Here is a 26,312-nt window from a genome sequence, read left to right as displayed (position 1 = left end):
TGCTGGCCAGCTGTTTATTGGGTGCGCATGCACACCAATTTGGCTTTTCCAGAGTGTGATCCCTTCACACGCACGGGAGTGCCAAAAACTGGCCTGCGCACATGCACCAGCCAACTGATCATCGGGCGTGCATATGCGCTAGAACCCGGAAGTTCGGCTTTTCCAGAGTTCAGCCCTGGCGAGCGTGCATACACGTGCATGATGTTTCCGCACGAGTGCCGAAAAGGTTCACCATCACTGGCCTAGATAGTAACAAGATTGTAAAGTGAATCTGGCTTCCCCATTGACTTTGCTTGTCAGGTCACAGAAAGTGATCACATGACCCTGGGACACTGCAACCATCATAAATATGAGCTGGTCGCCAAGCAAATTCTGATCACATGAACATACAGGGATCCTGCAACGATCTAAGTGTGAAAAACAATCATAAGTTACTTTTTTCAGCGCCATTGTAACTTTGATCACTCACTAAATGAATTATTGTAAATGGTGTATAGATGAAACTAATGACCGTATCTTCAGGAATTTAAGGATAGATTTAAGTGTTTGCCAGGAATGAGGAAAGATATATGGGTATAAAAGTGGGCAATGAAAAACAAGGCTCTATGATTGGACTATGAGCTCAGATCTCTGTGTTATAAAGGATGGCACCCTTAAAATCTGTGTTGAAAAGTAGTAGATGGTATATAAATTTCTGCACAAGCAGGGTTAAGGACAATGCAAATGCAGAGATTCATGCAAAGATTATAGCCGTGAAAGGGGCTGCAGAAAGTGGCATACACAATGGAAAAAAATGAGACAAAAAAGTTTACCTGCAAAATAATTCATTATGTTCATGAATCCCATTAATTAACAAAAAAAAAATCCATTATTAACAAGGAAAGGCTGTGATTCTGGGAATTGACATCCATAGGTTATAAGATTGCTATAACAGGAGTTGTCCACCTGTGTTAGAATGTGTCTGAAGAGATGGCATTATTTGGGGAACAGTCTGTTTAGAGGCCATCATCTTTTCTAAAAGATTCCAGGCATGCTTTGATTTAGGAATGGTTAATTCTCTTTACTGTCCCCTCTCCAAAGTTATCATGGAATTATTCAGTATCCTTTGATTGCCAGAATTCATCTTCACACTTGCAGAAATCCGTCTGGGACTCTTTCCCGCTTAGCTAAAAATGTATTGTTATCTTGAAACGTTTGTCAATCTTCAGTTGATTTTAGAGGTTTTATCGCCAAATCTTTCTGGAAGATAACAGCCTTTCTATTTTCTACATAGTTAAATATACTCAATATAATATTAACGCTGCATACAAATGCACCAGACCTGCTATGATCTAAGAGAAAGAGAGAGAGGAAAGATTCTTCTGTGAACAAAATAGGATCCAAAAACTTTACATTTATTAAATTTCCATCATAAAAGAACTGAAATTAAGTCAGGAAAAGTTATTATACTGTAAATACAGCAATTAAAATAAAAGTTGTCAGGGAGGAAGATAGAAGTGTTTGCCCCCTTTGTGGCACAGTATAATTTAGGCAAAGTTTTAACAAAACGTAAAAGGAAGAAGGAACCTTTGGATTTTCAGATCTGGCCTTCTAATGGGATAATTCAACTTCATTAAATATTAGGAAAAGCAAGTTCCTTTTTGATCAGAGGAAGGACACCCAAAGTTGTTAACTTCTAGGAGATGTAAAGAAACTGGATTCACTCCAATCAATATAAATCTAGTGTATACACTAATATACACATTTTAAGAAGTTGAATATTTTAAGAAACTGGATAGTATCATTATTCTGCATGTCTGAAAGAAACAATTCATGTATATGTCGGTATAACCATTCTATGGGTTTTGACTGTTTAAACCGGTTTTAGAATATAAGTACGTTTAGTTTAGTCAGCGTTGAGGTAATAAGATCTACTCTGCAAAATGGTTGTGCAGCATTTTGGCTGCTTTCTTCATTTGTTCTCATCCATGGCTCTGCTGGCAATGATGGAAGAGAAGAAAAAATATTCATTTTTATCTATACTAAGGAATCAATAATCCTCCGAGGAGAAAAAAAACCAAGGCTTCATCACTTTTCAATTTGTAACAAATTCTTCCATCAAGCTGGTTTGGGCAGGTAAGCTGGCTAATTGAGAAGTTACTAGCAGAAAATTAAATAGATTTTTTAAAAATCTATTTAAAAAAACAAAAGAACAAGATGATGACAAGTAGATCTTCCAATGAAAAACATTGGGACTAACTTCCCTGACAGGAAAAAAAAACAAAACAAGGCTGAATCCTTATAAAGGATACCTAGGATACTTCTCCTCTACAGAATTATATGGATCCAAAGCACGGCCAGATAAGAAGACTTTTCAAATGAGAAAATAATAGGTCTGGCAATGTTTTGGGTTCTCTTTCCCTCACAGCCAAATGCTAAGGACTTGATGCAGTGTTTTTCCACCAAAAAAAAAAAAAAAAAAAAAAATCAGGCCTGGTGCATGGACAAGACGCCACAAGAGGAATCAGAGTGAAAGTGTTTGTACTGATATCTGCACATTCGGGAAATCATCCTCTGCACACCGGGGCAGGATATGGATTGAGCAGCCGCCGATGTGCTGGAAATCCACCGCAAAAAGGCCAAACAGCAGGAAGAGGTCCATAGCCAAGGCCCATTCGCAGTAGGCTGCCTCCGAATGCAGTTGTAGGAAGAAAAGAACAACCGCTGAAATTGAAAAGTCAAGGCATCATAATTTCCAGCTAGTAGAATCAAATTTACCACAAAGTTGGAGAGAGGGAGAGAGATTCCAGGAATGGTTTCAGTCTAATGGGAAGTGGAAGAAGATGGTCCTTTGTGAGAAAACACAAACGGGTTTCACAAAAGTCTTGCTAAGCCGGGGATGGGTTGCCTTCAACCCTCAGGCCCACTTTTGAACTCTAAAATTATACAGGTAGTCCTCGATTTATGACCAAAATTGAGCCCAAAATTTCAGTTGCTAAGTGAGAAATTTGTTAAGAGAGTTTTACTCCATTTTAAAACCTTTCTTGCCGTGGTTGTTAAGTGAATTAAATTAGTAACACGGTTGTTAAGTGAATCTGGCTTCCCCATTGATTTGCCTGTCAGAAGCTTGCAAAAGGTGATCACATGACCCCGGGACACCGCAATCGTCATAAATATGAATCAGTTGCCAAGCATCTGAATGTTAATCATGTGAACCTAGGGATGCCACAAGTGTGAAAAACATTCATAAGTTACTTTTTTTCAATGCCGTTATAACTTTGAACGGTCACTAAATGAACTGTTGTAAGTCGAGGGCTACCTGTACCACCAAAACCAGCAGCAAATTTCAGCAGCCCGGTTCTTAGCACTTTCTGAGGAAATGTTTATGCATTTTAAAAAAAAGAGTAAAAATATTTTTAACCAGACTCATCCTCCTCCTCCTCCCTGAAAATCAGGGCCCCAAAATTTGGATCACAGCGCTTACAAAGATGTCAGCCGTCACTATCCTCAAAAGTCCTCCAAGGTTAAAAAATGTTAAAAGTATTCTTTTAACAGCTATAAGGTTGCGTGTGGCTGTGTAAAACTCTTAACTAAGCCAGAAACGGCTGGATTCAGAACACTTCTGTAAAGCAGCCCTACAATCCACAAGAACTGGGATTCATGATTAAAAAGTGAACCATAATGTGGGCTGCTTGGTAGTAAAGAAAGGCCTGATCAGTGAGAACTTATCTATTCCTTCAAATAGAATTACACTCAATTGCATTTACCGGTAGGTAATCTTGTCAGATGAGCAAGACTCGCCCTTTTCCAGCTTCCCAAGGATAGATCTGCTAGTTCAAGGCAGAAACTCTTGCATCTCATGGCCCCCTTGCGGCCAGAGGACAGGTCAGCTGGCAAAATGGGAAAACAAATGTACAAGACTCCTCACTCTGAGTTTTAAGGGACATATCAGGAGCCTGATAGTTACTTTCTTATACCAGCCTTGGGGAAAGTGTTCCCAGGCTCTTAATAAAAGATTCTTCAACACTATTCCCTAAAGATCTATGGAGATTCTTAGTCATCCAGGCCATAGTTGTCCCAAAGGTGCTTTTTTCAAAGGGAAACTGGACTTCCTTTGTTTTTCCTTGAAGACTTCAAGGAAAAACAAAGGAAGTCCAGTTTCCCTTTGAAAAAAGCACCTTTGGGACATTCCCTAAAGAACTGAAGTCCTCGCTGATCTTGCAACACTCCCTAAAACATGTTTGGAGAAAAATCTCATGAGGCCCGTGCCTCTTCCAAACAAATCTTAGGGTGATAGTAACATGGATTCTACCTCTCCTGACCCTTCAATCCTGAAGGCTGCTAGCTGCAGCTTCACCATCTCTTCCCGAACACCCCTACTCCAGAACTGTAATTCCTCCCCACTCACCGGCCCACCCCCATGCTCCAGCTGTACCGATCTCTTATTCAGGATACTGGAAATAAACAAAATGGAACCAGAAAGGCTAAGAAAGAAGCGGAGTGGTACAATCCAGGCTCCTCCATGTCTTGGTTTCACTTGTTTGGTCAGCAAGGTCTGGACCCAGAAATAAATGTTTCCAATCACAAAAGCCAAGAAGGCGCCTGTAACATGGACTTGCAGTTCATTATATTGCTGCAAAAGAGGGAAAGATAGAAAGGTCATTCTTTAAATGGTGAGGAAGAACATAATTATATAGATTGTGCAATCAAATAACAAGGTAGTATAGGACTTACAACGGAGCTTAAAATTTCTGTTGTTAAGCGAGACATATATTAAGTGAATTTTGCCCCATTTTATTACTTTTTTCCCCCACAGTTGTTAAGTGAATCACTGCAGTAGTTAAGCTAGTAATACAGTTATTAAATGAATCTTCAAGGTTGACTCAGCCTTCCATCCTTCCGAGGTAGGTGAAATGAGGACCCGGATTGTGGGGGCAATAAACTGTCTTTGTATAAAAAAAAAAAGAACACCACTTAGGGGGGACCAAAAGCCCTACTAAGCAGGTATAAAGTATGAAGGCTATTGCTTAACACATTGTAAGCCACCCTGAGTCTCCGGAAAAGGGCGGCATATAAATCGAACCAATAAATAAATAAATAAACAATAAATAAATCTGGCTTCCTCATTGACTTTGCTTGCAGAAATATCGCGAAATGTGATCACATGACTGCATTGGTCATAAATATACGTCAGCTGCTTAGCATCTGGATTTTGTTCACATGACCATGGGGATGCTGTGGCAGTTGTGTGAAAAATGGCCATAAGTCACTTTTTTCAGTGGTGTTGCAACTTTGAAGTGTCGCTAAACGAGCTGTTATAATTCGAGGACTACTTGCAGTATCAATTGGAAAAGTGCTGCTTCCCAGCTTCAGATGCTAGAATTATCTCAGAGGGAAAAACTCTTAATAGCCTTTAGTACTAATTTAAATTAAAGGATCTCAGTAATGAGAACCCATTTGGTGTAGTGGTTAAAGAGCTGGATTAGGAATCGGGGAGATTTGACTCCTTTCTTAGGTAGGAAAGTTGGCTGAATAACTTTGGGCCAATCACACTCTCTCAGCCCAAGCCCCCTCATGGCATTGTGATCATGGAAAATAGAGGACAAAGAATCATTGTGTATGCCACCTTGACTTAGACAAAATAAAGGTGGGATAACGGTGGGATGATGCATCCTTTCGGTTTTTTTTTTTTACGTGTGCCAGTGTCTTCACAGAAAAAAATGACAATAAGGTTATCTCATCTCATCTCTTAAATAAAAAATAGTTTGTTCTCTTCTCAGTAGTGACTCTTGCATTGGGCAGGAGTGCTGTTGTACAGGCATTCCTTGAGTTATAACCATTCAATCAATCAAGAGCACCTGACCGACTCAGGCGCATGTGGCAGCGGGGCAGTATTTCCTGGCTGGGTGGCCGGCCATCCCACCAGCTGCTCCTGCTGCTGTAAGGGGCAAGGGGGTGGCAGCGGTTCTTGTGCTGCTGCTTCCAGCCGGGATGCTGGAGCAACCACGAGGAAAAGGAGCTGCCATCGGGGAGGCAAGCTGCCCCAGGAGGGCTGGAGGAGAGTGCAGCTTCTCATGCATGGAGACGCCACCGAGGGGTAAGAGGAGCACCAGCTGGAAAGCAGGAAGGCGCCACCAAGGGGTAAGAGGTGCGCTAGCCAGGAAGTAGGAAGGCACCACCATGGGATAAGAGGTACGCCAGCCGGGAAGCGGCTGGGAAGGGGCCAGACTGTGCTGGCTTGTTCTCGGTGGTAGGCTGGGGGGGAGGATCTTCATCCCAGCCAGAGTTGGAGTGAAGTTCTCCTGCCTGCTGGGCCCCCAACCTGAACCTCGGGAACACCAACGCCCCTTCCCTCCGAGGCTGGGAAGGGGCTCCGGCTTTCCAGCGGAGGGAGGTGGCATTCCCCACCCAACTTTCTCTCTCTGTCTGGGGCTGTGGAACCAGGTCATTGGTGGGAATGTCTCACCACCCTGATGGGGACCAGGGGGTGGGCAGGGAGGTATGAGGACCCGCGAAAGGCCAGGCAGAGCTGGCGCATGCACACTAGACAGATGGTCTTCACGCATGCATGCGCACCACAAACCAGAAGACCAGGTGGCTGGCACACATGCGTGCGCCAGAAACCAGACGATCATCTGCTCTTCTGGTTCTCGGCATGTGGGTGCGCGCACACACGCTCCCATTTCAGCACTCAGTGCCGAAAAGTTTCACCAACACTGGTCTATGGAGATTCGATTTCCATCTATGGAGATTCCTTGACTTTCTCTTCCCCCTGCTTACATCTCAGTGGTAGCTTACCTGGAAATTCCCCACCAATGATGCACCAAAGGCACAAAGTAGACCTAAGATAAGTCCAAATAGATTCAGACGGGATTGATAGCCATAATCTCGGACTTGTTTGTACTTTATAAAGCAGACCACCATACCTGAAAATAACAGTGGGATAAATTTCTATCATTTTTTTGTCAGATAGATTTATAGCTTAATATGCTGACCCAATGTTGTTAGAGACAAAAGATCCCCAAAAGAATCTGCTGCTCCTTACATAGGTCAGCATATCCCCCTCCCTCCCTCCCTCCCTCCCATCCTTCTTTTCTTCTTTCCTTCTTCCACAATGGTAAATGACCCACATTCTTTGAAAGACAGCAGAGAACAAACAATGGTGCTTGAACAGATCATGCTGGCTGGTTCAGACATTATGCCAAGCCATGGTTTCTTTCAACATGGTTCACTGAAAAAAAATCACCTTTGGTTGGTTTGTTCAATACTTAAGTATGGTGAAAAACTCACTCAAGAAACACCAACAAGTGGAAATAGTGCCTCTTGTAGACAATATAGTAGAACTGTGCTCAGTTTATCCTAGCAGAAATGCAGGAGTCAGAGAGTATCTTTTCTGAGTAACAATTTGTATTAAAAGGAATACACTTTCCAGAACTGAAGCTGAGTTAATGCCTTTTAATTACATTTGTTATTCAGAAAAGGTGATGCCACATTTTTTATTTTTTTTAACATAGAAATAATTTGCTGAGCATTTTATTATTTCAAAGCAAGTAGGTTATAGTATAGTAGAGGAGAGCAGAGCAGAGGAGAGCAGAACAGGAGATGGAGGGACCTTGAAGGAAATAATTTGCTGAGCATTTTATTATTTCAAAGCTAGTATGTTAGAGTAGAGCAGAGCAGAGTAGAACAGGAGATGGAGGGACCTTGGAGGCCTTCTAGTCCAGCCCCCTTCTCAAGCAGGAGAACCTATACCATTTCAGATAAGTGACTGTCTAGTCTCTTCTTAAAAACGTCCGATGATGGAGGCCCATGATTTCTGAAGGCAAGCTGTTCCACTGGTAATTAGCCCTCACTGTTAGGAAATTTCTCCTTAATTCCAGGTTGCCTCTCTTCTTGATTAGTTTCCAACCATTGTTTCATGTTCTGCCTTCTGGTGCTTTGTAAAATAATTTGACCCCCTCTTCTTTGTGGCATACCCCTTAGGTTATGGCAAGTCCCTGGTTGTATCCAAGAGCAAGAAACCCAAAGTTACATAGATGTTATGTAATGTTGATCAAGGACAGTTTACATATGCCTACATCTATAGAGATTCCAGGGGAGAATTCTTTTACAATTGCAAGATAAGAAAGGAGACTGGAGAACTAGTCACAGTGTGAGGGGGGGCGAGGGGGGGCCTACAATAATTTTCTTTGAAATGCAACAATGTAGCTTTGATATAAGAGAAGTGCCAAGACTAATTGTTATTCTAACAAGTTGGCCTTGGACTTAACTGCAGAAAGAGGAAAGATAAGGAAACGGTCATTATTGGCTATCTGCTGCCTTTCACTAAAGATTCCATTGGCATTAACACTTCACTGGAAACATTGGCCCAACTAAAAGAATGCTACAATTAATTGAACCAAAGAACACATTTATCAACCATAGCATCTGGATTCACGCAACTTAATAACTGTGTAAAGCTTGAGGATTGTGTAACACATTCAGTATTCTAAAACCCTTGACTGTTTCTTTAAAAAAAAAAAAAGGAGCTCTACGGAAGGAATAGATCTGGGGAAAAAAAAACAGTTTTAACAACTCACCCTGGCTTCTTCTGAAAGGGGTGAGAGCAGGGGTGGGCTTCAAAAATTTTAGCAAGGGGCTCTCTGCCCAGTTGCTGGGTAGGGGTGGGCATGGTAGGCGTGGCTCAGTCAGCCTCCTGCACCATGGTAGGGAAGGTGTTTTTGCCCTCCCCAGGCTCCGGAGGCCTTACGCCTCCGGGAGGGTGAAAATGGCCTCTCCAGTCTTCAGAGGCCTTCTGGAGGCTGGAAACGGACCATTCCCGGCCTTCCTGAACTTCCGGTAGGCCCGTTTCCCCAAGCCTCCACGCTCACCCTGCACTTACCTGCATGAGGACCGCATGGGGACGCCTGGAAAGGGCGGGGTGGGCTAGCCAGGAGTGGGATTTGGGGGTTCTCCGAACTGCACAGAATCTTAGCTAGAGGTTCTTCCGAACCCCTGCGAATCCCCAGCAGCCCACCCCTGGGTGAGAGGTCAACAGGATTCCCATATTCAGGAGTATCCATTGCAGATTGAGGGCCGATTGAGTCTGCTTATTGAATTGATTGTTGTATTAAGCTATTAACTACATGGTCTTGTAGCAGTTTACAGTATGAGGAATAGATGGAGAGAAATACCTTACCTAAAAAGGCTCCTAGATTAAGAATTTGTCCAAACACGCAACTCTGGGGTGGAGAAGCACCGCATGTGCTAAGAAACAAGAAATTAGGAAATTTTACATAACTAGGTGCAATTTTAGAAGCTGCGGCTGTCTTCATCATTGCTTCAGAAGTTCCATCCCAAGATGTTATATTCAAAGAGGCCAAAGATTGCACTTGTTGAGAGTGTGGTGGCACGACAGCTTCCCCGGCACCTGGATGAAGCTATCTATCTAGACCCGTACCAGTCGGGCTTCAGGCAGAGGTACAGCACAGAAACGGCATTGGTCGCGTTGGTGGATGATCTCTGGAGGGCTCGGGACAGGGGTTGCTCCTCTGTCCTGGTCCTATTAGATCTCTCAGCAGCTTTTGATACCATCGACCATGGTATCATGTTGCAGCGGTTGAGGGGGTTAGGAATAGGGGGCACCGTCCTGCGGTGGTTCTCCTCCTTCCTCTCCGACCGCTCGCAGTTTGTGTTGGCAAGGGGGCAGAGGTCGACCTCGAGGTGCCTCGCATGGGGAGTGCCACAAGGGTCGATCCTCTCACCCCTTCTGTTCAACATTTATGTGAAGCCGCTGGGTGAGATCATCCGTGGTTTTGGGGTGAGAGTCCATCAGTACGCTGATGATACTCAGCTGTACATCTCCACCCCAGACCACCCCAACGATGCCCTTGATGTGATGTCTCGCTGCCTGGAGGCCGTGCGGGTCTGGATGGGGCGAAATAGGCTCAGACTCAACCCTTCCAAGACTGAGTGGCTGTGGCTTCCGGCGTCCCGATATAGTCAGCTGGTGCCATCGCTGACTATTGGGGGTGAATCTCTGCCTCCCCACAGAGAGGGCTCGCAATCTGGGTGTCCTCCTGGATGCATGGCTGTCTTTAGAAGAGCATATGACGGCCGTGGCCAGGGGGAATTTTTATCAGGTTCGCCTGATTTGCCAGTTGCAGCCCTTTCTGGACTGGGATGCCTTGTGCACGGTCACTCATGCCCTTGTCACCTCCCTGCTGGACTATTGTAATGCTCTCTACATGGGGCTCCCCTTGAAGAGCACTCGGAGGCTCCAACTGGTCCAGAATGCGCCTGCGCAGGTGATTATGGGCACAACTCGTTGTGCCCACGTGACACCACTCCTGCGCGAGCTGCACTGGCTCCCAGTGGTCTTCCGGGTGTGATTCAAGGTGTTGATCACCACCTTTAAAGCGCTCCATGGCATAGGGCCCCAGTACCTTTGAGACCGACTTCTGCCACCAATAGCCTCCCACCGGCCAGTCCGCTCCCACAGAGAGGGTCTCCTCAGGGTGCCATCGTCCAAATTATGTCAGCTGGGGACACCCAGGGGGAGGGCCTTCTCTTTGGGAGCCGCTGCCCTGTGGAATGAATTACCCCCAGAAATGCGTAAGATCTCCAACCTCCCTGTATTTCGCTGTGCCCTCAAGACCCTGTTCTTCCGTCAGGCCAGGCTATCGATGTAATGATTTTAAATTGGGTGTTTAAAATTTTTGGAGTTTTAAATCTGAGCCGAAATTATTTAATAATTTTAATAATTTTTAATTGATGTCTGTCTTTGTGCTTTTAATAGGCTGTACACCGCCCTGAGTTCTTCGGGAGAAGGGCGGTATAGAAATAAAATTATTTATTTATTTATTTATTTATTTCCCCAGGCTGGTGCTTAGGTTGTATTAGGTTATAATTCTCATTAATTTATTCTTGTGGCAAAGGTTGATTTAAAAAAAAAAACACCAATACTTGACTTTTCTAATACATATTTGGATTAAGGAATATTTTCTGTGTAAAAGGAAGTTGACACAGTCTATAGCTTGGGCCAGGGGTCTCCAAACTTTGCAAACTTAAGTCTTGTGGACTTAAACTCCCTGAATTCCACAGCCAGTCTGGCTGAGGAATTCTGGGAGTTGAGGTCCACAAGTCTTAAAGTTGCCATTTTGGAGCTCCTGGCTTAGGCTAGGCAGATAATGCTCCCTTTTATCCGATGGCCCTGTTTGCCCTCCCTCTCTCCTGGATCTTTTGAAGGGTAGATAGTTTCTACTCCATCTCTGCAATTTTTCCAAGATCAAATGTAAAAGTCAATTATATTTAGGTTAGATTTGCCAGATTCTTAAGCAAATTTGGATGAGCAAGGTGATTAACATACATGCCATATCTCAACTGGCATGTGATTTATTCACACACATTGAACCGAGGTGGCGCAGTGGTTAGAGTGCAGTACTGTAGCTACTTCAGCTGACTACTAGTTCAGCAGATCAGCAGATCAAATCTCACCGACTCAAGGTTGACTCAGCCTTCCATCCTTCCGAGGTGGGTAAAATGAGGACCCAGATTATTGGGGGCAATATGCTAATGCTAATGCAATATGCTAATATGCAATATGCTATATGGTAACTTTGTAAACGACTTAGAGAGGGCTGTAAAGCACTATGAAGCGGTATAGAAGTCTAAATAAAAAAAAACCATTAATAAAAATAAAGTACAGGTAGCTATCGACCTCCAAAAACATTTGTTCAGTGACTGTTTGAAGTTTCAACAGCAATGAAAAAAGGGAATTACGATCAGTTCTCAATTTATGACCATCACAGCATCCCTATGGTCATGCGATCAAAATTCAGGCACTTGGCATACATCTATAAGGGTTGCAAAATCTTAGGCTCCTGTGATCACCATTTCCCACCTTCTCAGACATCTTCTGGAAGCCAGATTTGCTTAATGACCGCATTATTCACTTAAATGCAGTTATTTGCTTAACTGTGGCAACAAAGGTTGCAAAATTGAGTGTAGCTCACATAACAATCACTGTGCTTAGCAATGGAAATTTTGACCCCAGTGTGGTCATAAGTTGAGGATGATCTGTACTTAAGAGATGAAACCCTTCTTCCAACTATCCAAAACCCTTTCTTAACCGTCTGTCCACTTTAATCTAAATCCTCAGTTTTTTTGCTTGCTTACCTTTTTACCCTTTTGATTTAGGACAGCTATCCCAAATCATGGCAATTTCCAAGTATGTGGACTTCAACTCCCAGAATTCCACAGTCAGGCATGGCCACTGAGGAGAATTCTGGCAGTTGAAATTCATACCAGAAATTACTAAGATTGGAAAACACTATCTTAAATTATAAGTGACAAAAATATAAGCAGGGGAACAACTTGGAGAGGCTGTTCTATAAAACAGAGGCAACTACAAAAAAGTCCTTCACCTCTACCAGGGATAACTTGGCCTTTACGAATTGGGGAAGAACAGGATCAGAACAGAAGAAGATTCTTCAGAAGATTGTGAGTTGGTGAAGTAACCTCTCCTACCTGCTCCCCAAAATACCTGAATTTGAATCCCCCCCTTACCTGATATATGGGAAAGCTTCGGTGATATTGACGGAGCCATTTGTGACTGCCATGGCAAATCTGAAGAAATGAGAACCTGGTAAGACAACTAGAACAATCTTATCGAAACTTAGCTTGTTATTCTTAGTTAACTTAGTCTTAGACAATATATTGCAGGCACATTTGGGTGGATAAAAATATGGAAACGATGGGCATAACATCCCCATGGAAGGCTCATTATCCTTAATGTGCACTTACTACAGTAGGCAGGGTTTTGTTGTGATGCCATCTTCATGCCCTTCTTCCCAGTACATGTTTCTGGTACATAATGCACATTACAGCTATGCACACCTTAGTAGTGTGTTTTGGACTGTGTGTGAACAGAGCAGCTAGTTTCACATGAAACTTTGCCCCACCCTTAAAGTTAGCATTTTTTCACATTCATAGAAAAATTTTCTATCTGAATGAAATGCAAATACATTTTCTTCATCTTTTATAAACTACAGATAATCCCCAATTTACAACTATTTGTCTAGTGACCGTTTGAAGTTATAACGGCACTGAAAAAAGTGATGTATGACAGGTTTTCACACTTATGACTGTTGCAGCATTCCCATGGTCACATGATCAAAATTTGGACGCTTGGCAACTGGTTCATATTTATGATGGTTTCAGTGTCCCCGGATCATGTGATCATCTTTTGTGACCTTCTGACAAGCAAAGTCCATGAAGAAACCAAATTTACTTGACAACTGTATTACTTACTTAACAACTGCAGTGATTCACTTACCAACTGTGGCAAGAAAGGTCATAAAATGGGACAAAATTCACTGAACAATTATCTCACTTAGCAACAGATACGTTGGCCTCAATTGTGGTCAAAGATTACCTGTATATACAATCCTAGTACAGATCATCCAGCATTTCACCCAGCAATGGTTTCTCAGATATATGTATTTTTAATATAAATCAGCTTTTTCTAATCTGAAGCCTTCCAAAAATGAGGTTTGATGGGATTTCTAAGAATAGAGATCTCTGAATATCTGGAATCCATATGTTAATATTAACATTGTAGGAAGATGCTTTGACTCAGCATAATTGGTGAATCTTGTTACTCCAGATATCTGGGATTATTAAAGGCAGCACAATTTGGGGTTCAAGCTGTAGTTCTGCCAATGACTCCTTAACAATTGAAGCCCATTCACCCTATTTAAAACTTTGCAATTTTTTGAAGTGCTACAGGAACTGTACTGTCAAACAGATGCAACAATTCCCACCAAATTGCACAATTATGCCAAAGTAAGCCAATTTACTCCGATTATAGAGCATTTTAACAGAAAGATTCTTTGTGGAAGGATACTCAAACTGCCTAATTAACTATTAAAAGTAAGCCCTATTTTGTACCATTAAAACATTAACAACTGAATAGACTAGGGTGAGGTCCTGCCTGCTTTTCTTTGTTAACATTTGCATCTTATTAAGCAACATCATATTATGCATCATATTGTTCCTTCAACAAAGGAAATTAACAGGAAACCTAGTTAAGAACAGCCACAGATTGGGTAATAGTAATAGTTAAAAAAGAATGGGAGGTAGCAGATTTAATTATATGTTAGGTATACCTCATTTCAGAGAGGAAAAAAAGGTGTCTCCTATAATAATGTGTCAGATCTTTTATAAGAATCCATTTTCCTAGATCCCGGAGAAAAAATAAAGATTCCCATCCATTGTTATAAAAACTTTTCTGCCAAAGAGTCTATCTGTCTTGGTAAACCAAACCAAACGAGCTAATTCTACTTTATTCTACAGCTACTTTGATGGAATCTTGCAAGTTTAAAAGTACAATTCTCCAGCCCCTTTATTAGAACCCAAGAAACTAGGGAGCATTTCTTTTGAGCACTTGCCTCGCCCACTATTCAACTGTGGGGCTATTGTGTCTCTTATTTGACCATGCTTGGCAGCATATCTTCACCCAGTTCACCCAATTCCCCACAATTTTCCACGTGAGGCATAAGTCCTGGAAGTCAATTAAACTTTTCTGCTACTTCTGAGCTTCCCATCCCCACTCCCAACACAAAATCTAATTTGTGCTCACTTCCATATACGTGCCTGAGCATCATCTATTTGCCCCACCATGCATTTATTACTCACACAACCCAGAAGCCACAAATGCCCACAGCAGCCAGGAACACAGGAAGCACAGGCCAAAGCAACATGGTGAGAGTAAACCTGAAGGCATAAAAAAAAAAAAAAGTAGAAGACCATTAACTGTGGACTCAAGTTCCAGGAATGTGCCAGGATTTGAGGGGGAACAAAATGGGATCAACCAGACAAGAGCCTGGGACAGAGACAATATCCCTGAATTCTATGGAGCTGGATAATAAATATTAGATAAAATAATTACAAGCCAGGTTTTCTGGAATCCCTAATTGACTCCATTGAGAAGATGATTTCCTGAGTCTGCTAAGTCAAGGAAGTCTCCTCAGCTTTCTGCAAAAGCCTTCTGACTTGCAAGTGGATGCCGCGAGATTTAAAGAGGGAAAGCTGGGAGGTTTATATCTCTAGTTACAATTATATGGGTAAAGGTTTAAGGCCATTCCTCTGGCTCATCAACCAACCAGCAAGGCCAGGCTCCTGCCAAGAATGAAAACAAAAGATTTTTTCGCTCATAGCTAAGGACCATGAAAAATTGCACTGAAATCTAGGTATACTAACTGGGAACTGGCACAGTTCTGCTTACTATGCTGTTAGACAACATGCAAAGGTGTCCTGTTGGGGGCTTTGGAACAGATAGTGGGAAAATTGGATACTATACTTGATTAGCCAAAAAATACAGAAGGAATCAGAGATTCTGGGCTTGGTTTTTTGTTTGAAACTTTGGACTTAAGGAGTATGGAGAGTTTCCTTACCCTGGAAATATCTGCTTGCTGTAGTGTTCAAGGTTTTTTTTCCCCTGTTCAGGATCATAACCCTCATGCAGAAGGAATGAAAATATGCCAGGGTGTTTTCTAATCACACACCCAATTCTGGGCTACTCAGTTCGGGCAAAGGGCACTGACATTGCTATCAATGTGGGACTTTTGTCCCAGCCAAAGCTTCATTATGTATGTGACTGACAGCAAAAGCAAAACTTATTCATACTATATCAAACCCTAGTGCTCCTTTAAGAATAGCTTCATGTATTCTTTCAAGAGGAGCCCTCTCTGTACTGGTAGATTCTGGATAAGCTCGATCAACCCCTATAATCCTCAGTCAATATGGCCACTTGGCTATGGGTCCTCAGGATTTGGGGAATTGAAGTCAACGATTTTTAGAAGACTCCTCTGTTGGGATATTTATGTGAACCCAGATTCTTATAGAATGAGTTAATTTTGCATGAAGGCATTTCAGCAGCCAACCAGAGAAAATCAAGGGAAACGGTTAAAAAACAAAGCCTAGGTAATTTCTCAGGGAAGAAGTTCGGTAACTTACGGTAATTGATTTAACATCCTCATTCATTGCCACTGTTGAGCTTCTAGCACAGTTGTTTAGAATCTGGAAACCATACTAGGGGAATTAAGCAATCATGGTCCCACATTACAATCTTAAAGGGTAGCAAAGATGAAACCCAGCCAGGATTCATTTGCATTTGCTTCATTGGGTCACTGAAGACCCTGTTGTTCCGCCAGGCCGGGCTATCAACATAATAGTTTTAAATTGGGGTATTCTAAATTTCTGGGGTTTTAATTGAGCCAAATTTATTTAATCATTTTAAATTTTAATTGGTTTTGTCTTGTGTTTTTAAATAGGCTGTACACCGCCCTGAGTAATTATTATTATTATTGTTGGTGGTGTTGTTGTAGTTGTTGTTGTGTGTAATCTACTTTTTGGTTGTGTAGCCCTCCCAAAGCCTGGGAATCTGCCTCTTTGGGAGAAGGTAGTATTCTACTGCCAGGTTTGCTAAAAACGCTGGGTTTTTCCACTATTCTTGACAAATGACTATTATTTATATCTTGAAGAGGTGAAAGGTGAAATGCATTCAAACAAACAGGAAGGGAAGGATTGGTCTCTAAATCACCAAATCCCAATTCCACCTCCAGTTTCCCTAACCTGGTTTTTAGTAAGTGCCTTGGATCACAATTCTCATTATCCTTGGTAGGAGAATGGATAGATTGAAGATGATGGGCATAATTCTTAAGTCAAAGAAGGCAAGAATGCACCAAAATGGAGAAGGATGCTTTTAGTCCAACCCCCTGCCTTCTGACCAATACCCAAAGAGATCCTTGACTTAGCCACACTAGTCCCTTTCCTTAGTAGTAAAATTGTGTTCTGGGGACTGACTGGTTTTGCTCAAGGAATGCCACTCACTGCCCTTCGTGCAATATGATGTTACAATTACTTGGTGCTGGCACAGATGTAATCTGCAGCTTACATGAAGCCAGTGATTTTTTCTTGAAGGAATGTAGTAATCTTGAATTTAAGAAACTGGATTTGCAGCAACACATGGAAGGCTGATCCAGGTAAAAAGATGGTGGGACACATTTTGTCACCTACGAATCAAAAGACAGTGATTTTAGGACCTGAAAAGTGAATGTCTGTGTAACTTGAGAGTAGCCAAATAGTCTGATTATTAGTATGTGTCACGGCAGCTCAATTCACGCAATGCATTTTTCTGGAAAAAAAGCAACAACCAATGGCTGAATTTGTACATTATATTTAGCTGAAACCAAGTGTTAATACTACAGATAGAGATAGAGCCAGATGGCCAGATTTACAGAATAAACCACAATTGGCTGAGTTCATGCAACAAAGCCATATTATGGTTGCATGAACTCAGCCAATTGTGGTTTATTCTGTAAATCTGGCCATAGAGATAAAAAGCCATGGCTAATACCAACTAAATACCACCAGAACTAATCATATTGATCTTTATTAATTACATTAATTACAAGTATTAATTATACTTGACAATCTTCCCAAAAGCAATATTGAGAGGTGTACAAATCTTGCCTCTGCTATCCTTTTTAATAAAGAAGGAATGGAGAGCTGGATGATATTATTCTGTAATGTGATTAACATGATTTGGGTCAGTTCCTTATATTACAAACCTAATCACTCCAAATTACCAACCATTATTCTGTGGCTTATATTGCTTAGATTAGGCTAATCATACCACTAACGTGTTATTTTATAATGTAACACTGATGGTGAAGGGATGGTGTTGGGATACAATGTTTATTGATGAGTCTCAAGTGTTCACGTGCTTCTCTTCCCCATTATTTGGGAAGCAAGGAGGGGGAATGTTGTGTTTTTGGGGCGTTTGGGTAAACCAAATTTCCTTAAATGTGGGAAATCAGGGCTTATTTTAGTTAGCCAATAAGGAGGGTTTGAATCCTCATTTGATTTTGGTTCTTAGACTACAGTTACCAAAGCAAGGAAGTTGCATAGACAGAGAAGTTAACAAAGGGAGGATGTTCAAAACAATTTGCATATCTGGATAAAACAAACAAAACTTCAAGGAGAGATTTACCATCAACTTCATTTAACAAACTGTTTTGCAATGTGCTAATTATTCTTCTGGGTAATGTCTAGACCCATGATGGCGAACCTATGGCACGCAAGCCATCGCCCTAGTTCAGCTCTGCCGTGCATGTACGCATGCCTCCCACCAGCCAGCTGGTTGTCGGGTCTCTGCCACACATGTGTATGGGGGTGGAGCATGTGAGGGGGGGCCCGCACGCACATTGCATTTGGGGGGTTTGGGCAATTATTATGTTTAAAAACCCAATATGTTTGTTGAGACCTTCATAAACTACCTTAGACTTTTGGATGTATGACCTCAGCAAAGTCTTGCTCAATGGTAACATTAAGGTATTCCCATCCACCCCCCAAAACAGTCACTTTCTGAGGTCTGCCCTAGAATATTCTGGATGGCTAAAAGGAACAGCTGAAAAAAGTAGAAAGTACAGCTGGTCCTCCACTTATAACAATTCATTTAGTAACTGTTTGATGTTATAACAGCATTGAAAAAAGTGACTTATGACCTTTTTCACACTTAGGATTGTTGCAGCATCCCCATGGTCACTTGATAAAACTTCAGACACTTGACAACTGACTCATATTTATTATGGTTGCAGTGTCCTGGGGTTGTGTGATCACCTTTTGTGACCTTCTGAAAAGCAAAGCCAATAGGGAAGTCAGATTCACTTAACAAACATGTTATTAACTTAACAACTGTAATGATTCACTCAACAACTAGGGCAAGAAAGGCCATTAAATGGAGAAAAGTCACTTAACAACTCTCTCGCTTACAAACAGAAATTTTGGGCTCAATTGTGGTTATAAATCAAGGACTACTTGTATATTTCTTTCCCCACAAGGATTTTGTAAGCCACCCAGAGTCACTGAAAGTGAATGGGTGGCCATATAAATTCTCTAAATAAATAAATAATCCTATTGTCTGCCAAAGTCAAAGGAACATTTAGGGTAAGGTGTTATATTGTAGGAGGGAAAATAAATTAAAATTCATAAATAGAAATATTAGCCAGGTCAGTGTTCTCAGATATATCTTGTAGAAATATAAGGGGAGAATTTGGAAAAACAAGAGAAAAGCCCAACTTTCATAGGCTTTATAAAGAACTATGTTTGCAAAAGCAGAATTGGAGATTTAAAAAGAACAGGCATTTTAAAATTATCCAGTATTTTTTATTTCTTTTCTGCCATTGCAACAATTAGAAAGAGAGAAGACTGGAGAAATGCTAATGACAACAAAGTTATGCCCTCTTTAGTTATGTGATGAGCTGAATGTCTCTGGGATAGTACCACTTAATTGTGATTTAGAGCTTCAAGTTCATTGGGGAATTCTGGGAGTTGAAGTCCACCCATTTTAAAATCCCTGAGACCAGTGGTGAAATGTAAAATTTGTTACTACGGTGGGTGTGGCTTGGTGGGAGGTAATGTGACTGGGTGGGCGTGGTCATTTTTTTTTTTTTTTACTTTTAAAAGCATTTTTTTCTACAACCTCCTGGCCGAAGAGGTTGTAAAAAAAAATGCTTTTAAAAGGCTCTGACAATCCCAGCTGAATTGCCTGATCATCAGAGCCTCCGGTAGAAAAAATGCTTTTAAAAGTTAAAAAAAAAAAAAAAGCCTCTGATGATCGCGCAGCTCAGCTGGGCATGGGGGATGGGCAGGGATTTTTGCTACCGGTTCTCTGAACCAGCCACCGTCATCGCTACCAGATAGGGTGATCTGGTCCGAACCGGGAGCATTTCACCCCTGCCTGAGACAGATAAACACTGTTAAGGTCACACAACTATCACTGCTACAGATAATAAGAAGAGGGACAGGCTTTATAGTGCCTGAAGGACATAGACTTTTCTCCTTTGGGTCCAAATTCAAATTATGGACCATAGATGCTCTGGCAACTTTTTTTATCCCAGGCCCAAGAGTGAAAAGCTCGCTATTTTTAGTTCTACTGCTGTTAAAGCACTATTTTCCCCTGATTGTGACACTGTCCAAGGGCAGCCTCAAAGTGTGCAAAATTCATTAAGCTTTGCTACCCATCATCTTGGGAGGGAAGTGGTGGTAACTGGGAACAGATGCAGGAAAGCGGACAGCATTGGGGATATCAAATTTGATGCCAGTCCAGCTTCTGCCAACTCCAGGATGGTTAAAGAGCACTTAGATCAGTGATGGCTAACTTTTTTGCCATTGCGTGCCAAAAGTGGGGGGAGAGTGTGGGGATCATGTGTATGCAGGCTGACACCAATAATTCTATGCGCCCCGCCTCCCCACGGATGCGCGCAACCTCCCCATGCTCCTCCCACTTTTGGCACGTGATGGCACAGTGGGCCGGGTAGATCCGTTTTTCACTCTCCCCAGGCTCCAGAGCCTTTCTAGGAGCCTGGGGAGGGTGAAAATGGCTTCCCTCCGGAGGCTGGAAATGGCTTGTTTGCCGACTGGTGGACCCAGAAGGCCTGAAAATCAGCATGCCAGAGCTGAGCTCATGTGCCCACCAATATGGCTCTGTGTGCCACCTGTGGCATGCGTGCCATAGGTTCGTCATCCCGGACTTAGATTCATTAATGGAGAAAGACTATAAATGTCTTTTTCTTCTAGTGAAGAAATGTTAGTCACTAAGAGATGCAACAGTGATGATAGAGAGTAACTAAGAAACTGAGGTAATATACAGTTTGGTCTAGTGGTTAATGTTGCTGGCCTAGAAACCAGGAGACAGTGAATTCTAGTCCTGCCTTAGACATAGAAGCCAACTGGGTGACTTTGGGCCAATCACCAGAAGACTGTGAGTTCTAGTCTCGCCTTAAGTCTGAAAGCCAGTTAGGTGACTTTGGGCCAGCCATTCTCTCTCAGCCCAACCCACCTCACAAGATTGTTGTTGTGTGGAAAATAGGAGGAAGGAATATTATATATTTTCTCGGCCTTGAGTTACCCTGTTTCCCCAAAAATAAGACCTCCCTGGATTATAAGCCCAATCGGGCTTTTAAGAGCATGCGCTAAAATAAGCCCCCCCAAAATAAGCCCTCCCCAAAAATAAGCCCTCCCAAAAAATATTTAAATGAATATGCAGGCGGTCCCAGGGTCTTATTTTTGGGAAAACATGATATTTATAAAAATAACAAAGATGAAATAAAAAATGACAGTGATTTAATTCTACTGTGAGCTAGTTAAATTACATTAACAAACCTCTCCCCAGTTCTCCCTCCATAATATATGAGATGGTAAATGTGACTTTTTATTATTAAAGGTGGAGGAACATCTGGCCTGTAGGCTGCCCTACCAAACTTCCCCATCTAACCTGTGTGGTTTTAGGAAGCAGAAATAAAAAATGAATGGGGAAGTGGTCTCAGTGGAGAATCCCTTGAATGCTCCCATCATTGTCCATAATGATAGTGGGGGAGGGGGCTGAAGCAGGGTTCCTGGGAATTCCTCTGCTCCCTTATACATTTCTGTTGGAAAAGTCAGGTCCCAGAAAGCTGCCTCTTTGAACAATATGAATGCGTTTGCAGCATGTTCTCTGGCATTTTCTACAGCCCCATGTATGCTTTCAAAATGATTCAAAGGGTGCTTTGGACTCTATATGAGCACACAGTGCCTCTTTGCTTTTCATTCAAGCAGCTGTGTTTTTTCAGGATTTTATGGAAGCCTGAAAGTAGCCACTATGGCTTTAAGAGCCCCATTTACTTTAACGACTCCTTCAGGAAACTACATGGTCAGCCTCGCTGGGAAAGGTAGGTTTAGTTTGGCAGAGCAGGTGCTAAAATACCTGAGGATCTTTTGTAAAAACTGCAGAAATAACATCTGAGCAAGTAAAACAATTCCTTTTTTTAAAATTGTGGTTTCACCTATTATCACCAGATGGCAACACCAAATGCTTCAATTAACTTCTCAATTTTCAGTCATCACTTAATGAAAAAAAAAACCTTCCCCCATTAAAAGCCTGCTCTCTGATCCTAATTTGATGGATACTTGAAATTTAAAAAGCGAAAAATAACTAAAGACTCCTCTAGTAATATTTTGTTTTTATTTTTAATTCAAATCTTGCTCCAAAATTTACAATAGCATGAACTGAATTTTGATTTGTAACCAGTGGCTTACTAATTGTAATCAGCTGATGCTTAAATCATGTTGCAAAATATGGGACATTGAAAATATTTTGATATGAGCAACGTTTTTCCCAAATGTCCCTGCCCTTTAGGTGTATTACAATAGCTACGTTCAGAATTCCCATCCATTTTTATTTTATTATTTGTTTGTTTGTTTATTTATTTGTTTGTTTTTTAATTATTTGCATCCCGCCTTTATTATTTTTACAAATAACTTAAAGTGGCAAGCATATCCAACATGCCTTCCTTGTCCTATTTTCTCCACAACTCTATATAAAAAGCTAAGGAGGAAGTTTGCTTAATCTGCAAACCTAAATAACTGTCAGGGCGGAGCCAGACGGAGGAGCAGGGCCGGATTTTCCTATAGGCTAACTAGACTTCAGCCTAGGGCCTCAAGATCAAGAGGGGCCTACATTCAAATTGTTAGCAAAATTAAAATTACACTTTCACTATAGGTGAAAGGGCCTCATAAGTGGAATAGCCTAGGGCCTCTTTTCATCTAAATCCGGCCCTGGGGAGGAGTCAAGCAGGGACTTATTGTAATCTCTATGTGGGCACAAGAGAGCAAATTCTGAAATCCCCCCACCCATGCCATTGAACCTTATCTAGTTTGGCCCAGGTGCTAACTGCCAGTTTGAGAAGATTCCTGTGTTATAAAATAGCTAATTGAACTTTTTGGGTGTAGATCTGATTGTTCATGTACATCTGATTGTTTATGCCTGACAAACAAGAAGTCCATTGCATTCTGTCTGTGTAAGACTGGACTGGAGATCTGAGATTCTGTGTCCATGGTGCCTCCAAGCTTCTTTTTTGCAGCACTTGGAGATTACCTGATCAACCCACATTGAACACTAGTTTCCTACAGTACTCTGAAGTTATGTATGTATATATGTATGTATGTATGTGTGTGTGTGTGTGTGTGTGTGTGTGTGTATATATATATATATATATATATATATATATATATATATATATATATATATTTTCTCAGGTTTTCACGGGTGTTTGTATGTAGGTCTTTGGTTATTCGGGTCTTCTCCCGCGTAAAATTGGAAGTGTCTTGGCGACGTTTCGACGAAGTCTCATTCGTCATCTTCAGGCTGGTGTTCTCGGCTTCGTGCTTCGTGCTTCCATTGCTCCTGGAAGCCCGAAGCCAAGAACACCAGCCTGAAGATGACGAATGAGACTTCGTCGAAACGTCGCCAAGACACTTCCAATTTTACGCGGGAGAAGACCCGAATAACCAAAGACATATATATATATATATATATATATATATATATATTAATCAATGACATAGTTTGAAAGAGAATACAGAAAAATCAAACCAGTACTTGAAATTTCTCCCCAAAATTGATAAGGGAAATGAGAAAACAATAGCCTTGAGGGTCATGATCCCACCTCTGCTTTGGCAGTAATAACCTGAATTTAGTCCCTGCCCATATGTTAAGTGTGCCTCTAGGCTATAAGATGACCTTCCTGTAGCTTAGAGCATACAAGAAAATTGGGTCATTCTCCTTGGTGACCACCCCTTGATATTTTAGGTTGGCCTTCCTGCGTAGAGAAGCCATTGGAGGAGAAATGCTACCTGCTCTAAATTGTTATCTAAGCCAAATGGCATCATCACACACTGGGGACATAGATTTACCCATTATTAAAACAGATACTTGCCCTTTTACTGTGATGGGCTGAGCACCCTTTCTTCCTGCTCTGAGATAATTGCCTGTTTGAGAAGCATTGGGTACTGTCTTTATTAAGACCAACTAGGTCTACGTGCTCGAATGGGTTACACTCTTCATTTTATGACCTACCGGCAGGACCTTTAAAAGACCCAGGGCTGAAGCTTCCTTTGAGGATGCCCAAAGGAGGGTTGCCCTCTTCATTTCATGCCCTTTTCATTTTATGACCTATGGGCAGAGTTTTTGGAAGACTCAAGGCTAAAGCTTTCTTTGAGGATAACAACAGGGTTGTGCTCTCCGTTTTATGACCTACAGGCAGGACCCAGGGCTGAAGCTTTCTTTGAGGTTGTCCGCCCATCTTTTTTCAAAATGTTCTTTTGGTCAACACCTACCTCCATGAGGGAAGTCCTGAGCTTTTTTTCTCATCTCCCACAGAAGAGATCTGACTGGGGATTAAAAGACAAGAGGCACATTTTTATGGCCTGATAAACAAATAGACTTGCAATCTGATAATTTAAGTTGGTGAACTTCTACAGGTTGTGTATATTCAAGCTTCAGCCTGGAAGATATTCTGAAGATAGCTAAGTTTTTAAGTATGACTATCTATTTTTGCTTTGAGCATTTTTGCTTTGCTAGCCAGAATGGCACTACTTGTACTAAGAGGGAGATAAGGATCAGTTTAGGTAATAACTGCAAAAATTGTTTGTTTTTTAAAAAAAGACAAAGCAGCTGAAAGAGAGATGGGGGACTTTAGCCTTGCTCAAATTGCTGAAGGTGATCCTGACAAAGCAGGACTGTCAAAACCTGCAAAAAGGATACGGATTTTCCCTAGAGCAATTGAAAGCAAAGTGTAAAAATAAAGGCAAACTATGTGGGCTTTTGAACTGCCTTTCTATTCCTCAACCTGCTTCCATTCCTTCCATTTCAATCTTTTTTGTGAAGATTGTAAACTAACCTAAACAGCCTACTGATTTATTTATATCCTGCCTTTATTACTTTTTTGTCAATAACTCAATATGGTGAATATACCTCATATAGCTTTTTTCTCCTGTTTTGAACACACAGACATACAAAACTCCTGTGAGATGGGTTCAGCTGAGAGAGAGACCCAAAGTCACCTAGTTGGCTTTCATGACTAAGGTAGGACTAGAACTCACCATTGCCTGGTGCATAAATCACTTGACAAAACTGGTTCCTTTATTCTTTATAATCCTCTACTTCGAAGTACTGGAAAGAAATATGTATCTGTCCTGTTATTGGGACTTTGCACATTACACTGTTTTGGGTTTTGCTTGAAAATGGCTGAAAATGTAACCACAAAGTTATTGTAAAGATATCTTAGCCTTTTTCCAACTGGTAAACTCAAGATTTGACTACAATGTCCCTCATCCAAAGCCAGCAAAGGCCAAAGATGAATTTTATAAATGCTCCTAAAATGTGAAAATAGCACAAGATTGTTTAACTGACATATAAAGGATTTTATCTATTTTGTTCAAAGCTTTAATATTGTAAATTTTATCCATTATTCAATATTTAATAATCTGCAGTTGCCAAATACACACATCAAACAAAGCAAAAAGTAAGCAAACTACATTATGACAACATATGTGAAATCAGTTATTTCTGATTTTCTCGTTTAGACTCAGTTAAAAGTGACCAAAATCAAGCAAGTTTTGGGAGAGGCAAATATTTGGGCCTGTTTAGTAACATACCCAATTCCTGCAATGTTTCAACCATTATGGGGCAGCAAAGCCAAAGACAAATGTTGCATCAGCAATAAATATTTATTGCACTGAAATTACAAATTGTAAAGATATCTTACCAGGCTTCAAGTACATGAAAGGAAAAACAAGTGGTTCCTGAAACACAGGAACAACTGATGACATTTGAATCCCTTAATTTCTACTGTCACATCACAACATTACAAAATGTATAAGTTTCAAATGTTAAAATGTTTTTTATTATTTCATTTTTGTAAACAAAAGTAAAATTACTTCAAAGATTATTGTTTTTTTAGAGGGCAAAAATATATCAGTTTAATGAATAACCTTAATAGATCGCTTTAGAGAATTCCCTGAATTTTTTTGTAGATCCTGTAGCTACATATAGCTTCGGAACACATGTTCAATTAAAAATGCACATATATGCCATTACGTTCAGTAAAGTTTGTTCTCAATAGAATGTACCAGAAAGTCTGCATTATGAGCCATCACAACGCAGCTCCACATGCTTCACATGTAAGCGACATGGGACACTCCTTTACTGTAGCTGTGGTTGATGTCATTAACTGAAAGAAATACATTTTTGAGCAACATTTACCCTCCTGTTCCTGGGACTCTGGGAAAAGGAAAGGCTGCCTCTGCCAAGGTCTTCTTGAGTGAGGGCCAGCTTGGCTGCACAAAGGATCCCCACCAGCATAAGTGCCTATCTGCCCCACCGGAAAGCTTTTAAACCTTTCAAATCAGGGTCTCTCTCTGCCCTCCCCACGGCATCTCTCATTGGTTCGTTGCCAAGAGGAATGGTCCTC

General features: G+C 41.3%; 1 protein-coding gene across 5 annotated transcripts; it reads right to left on the bottom strand.

Annotated features, from left to right (window-relative positions):
- Positions 1 to 1,359: 1,359 nt before the first annotated feature.
- TMEM150B (transmembrane protein 150B) lies at positions 1,360 to 26,312 on the bottom strand. 5 transcript variants are annotated; one of them, XM_087893908.1, is made up of 9 exons: positions 26,105 to 26,312; positions 24,178 to 24,231; positions 16,916 to 17,033; positions 14,656 to 14,733; positions 12,526 to 12,585; positions 9,158 to 9,225; positions 6,778 to 6,905; positions 4,435 to 4,612; positions 1,360 to 2,703 (listed from the first exon to the last, which is right to left on the bottom strand). In XM_087893908.1, the coding sequence occupies exons 2-9, from the start codon at positions 24,209 to 24,211 to the stop codon at positions 2,504 to 2,506; spliced, it is 864 nt and encodes a 287-aa protein (XP_087750034.1). In that variant the 5' UTR covers positions 24,212 to 24,231; positions 26,105 to 26,312; the 3' UTR covers positions 1,360 to 2,503. The 5 variants fall into 5 exon arrangements, with proteins under 5 accessions (XP_087750034.1, XP_087750035.1, XP_087750036.1 ...); XM_087893909.1 differs by lacking the exon at positions 24,178 to 24,231 and having other exon boundaries at positions 26,105 to 26,201; XM_087893910.1 differs by lacking the exon at positions 16,916 to 17,033 and having other exon boundaries at positions 26,105 to 26,132.

The sequence above is a fragment of the Pantherophis guttatus genome, chromosome 4 (genome assembly GCF_059756535.1).
Source record: "Pantherophis guttatus breed Tessera chromosome 4, ASM5975653v1, whole genome shotgun sequence".
Taxonomy (NCBI): Eukaryota; Metazoa; Chordata; class Lepidosauria; order Squamata; family Colubridae; genus Pantherophis; species Pantherophis guttatus.
Note: the sequence above shows the minus strand (reverse complement) of the source record. Positions and strands in the feature narration are given on the sequence as shown.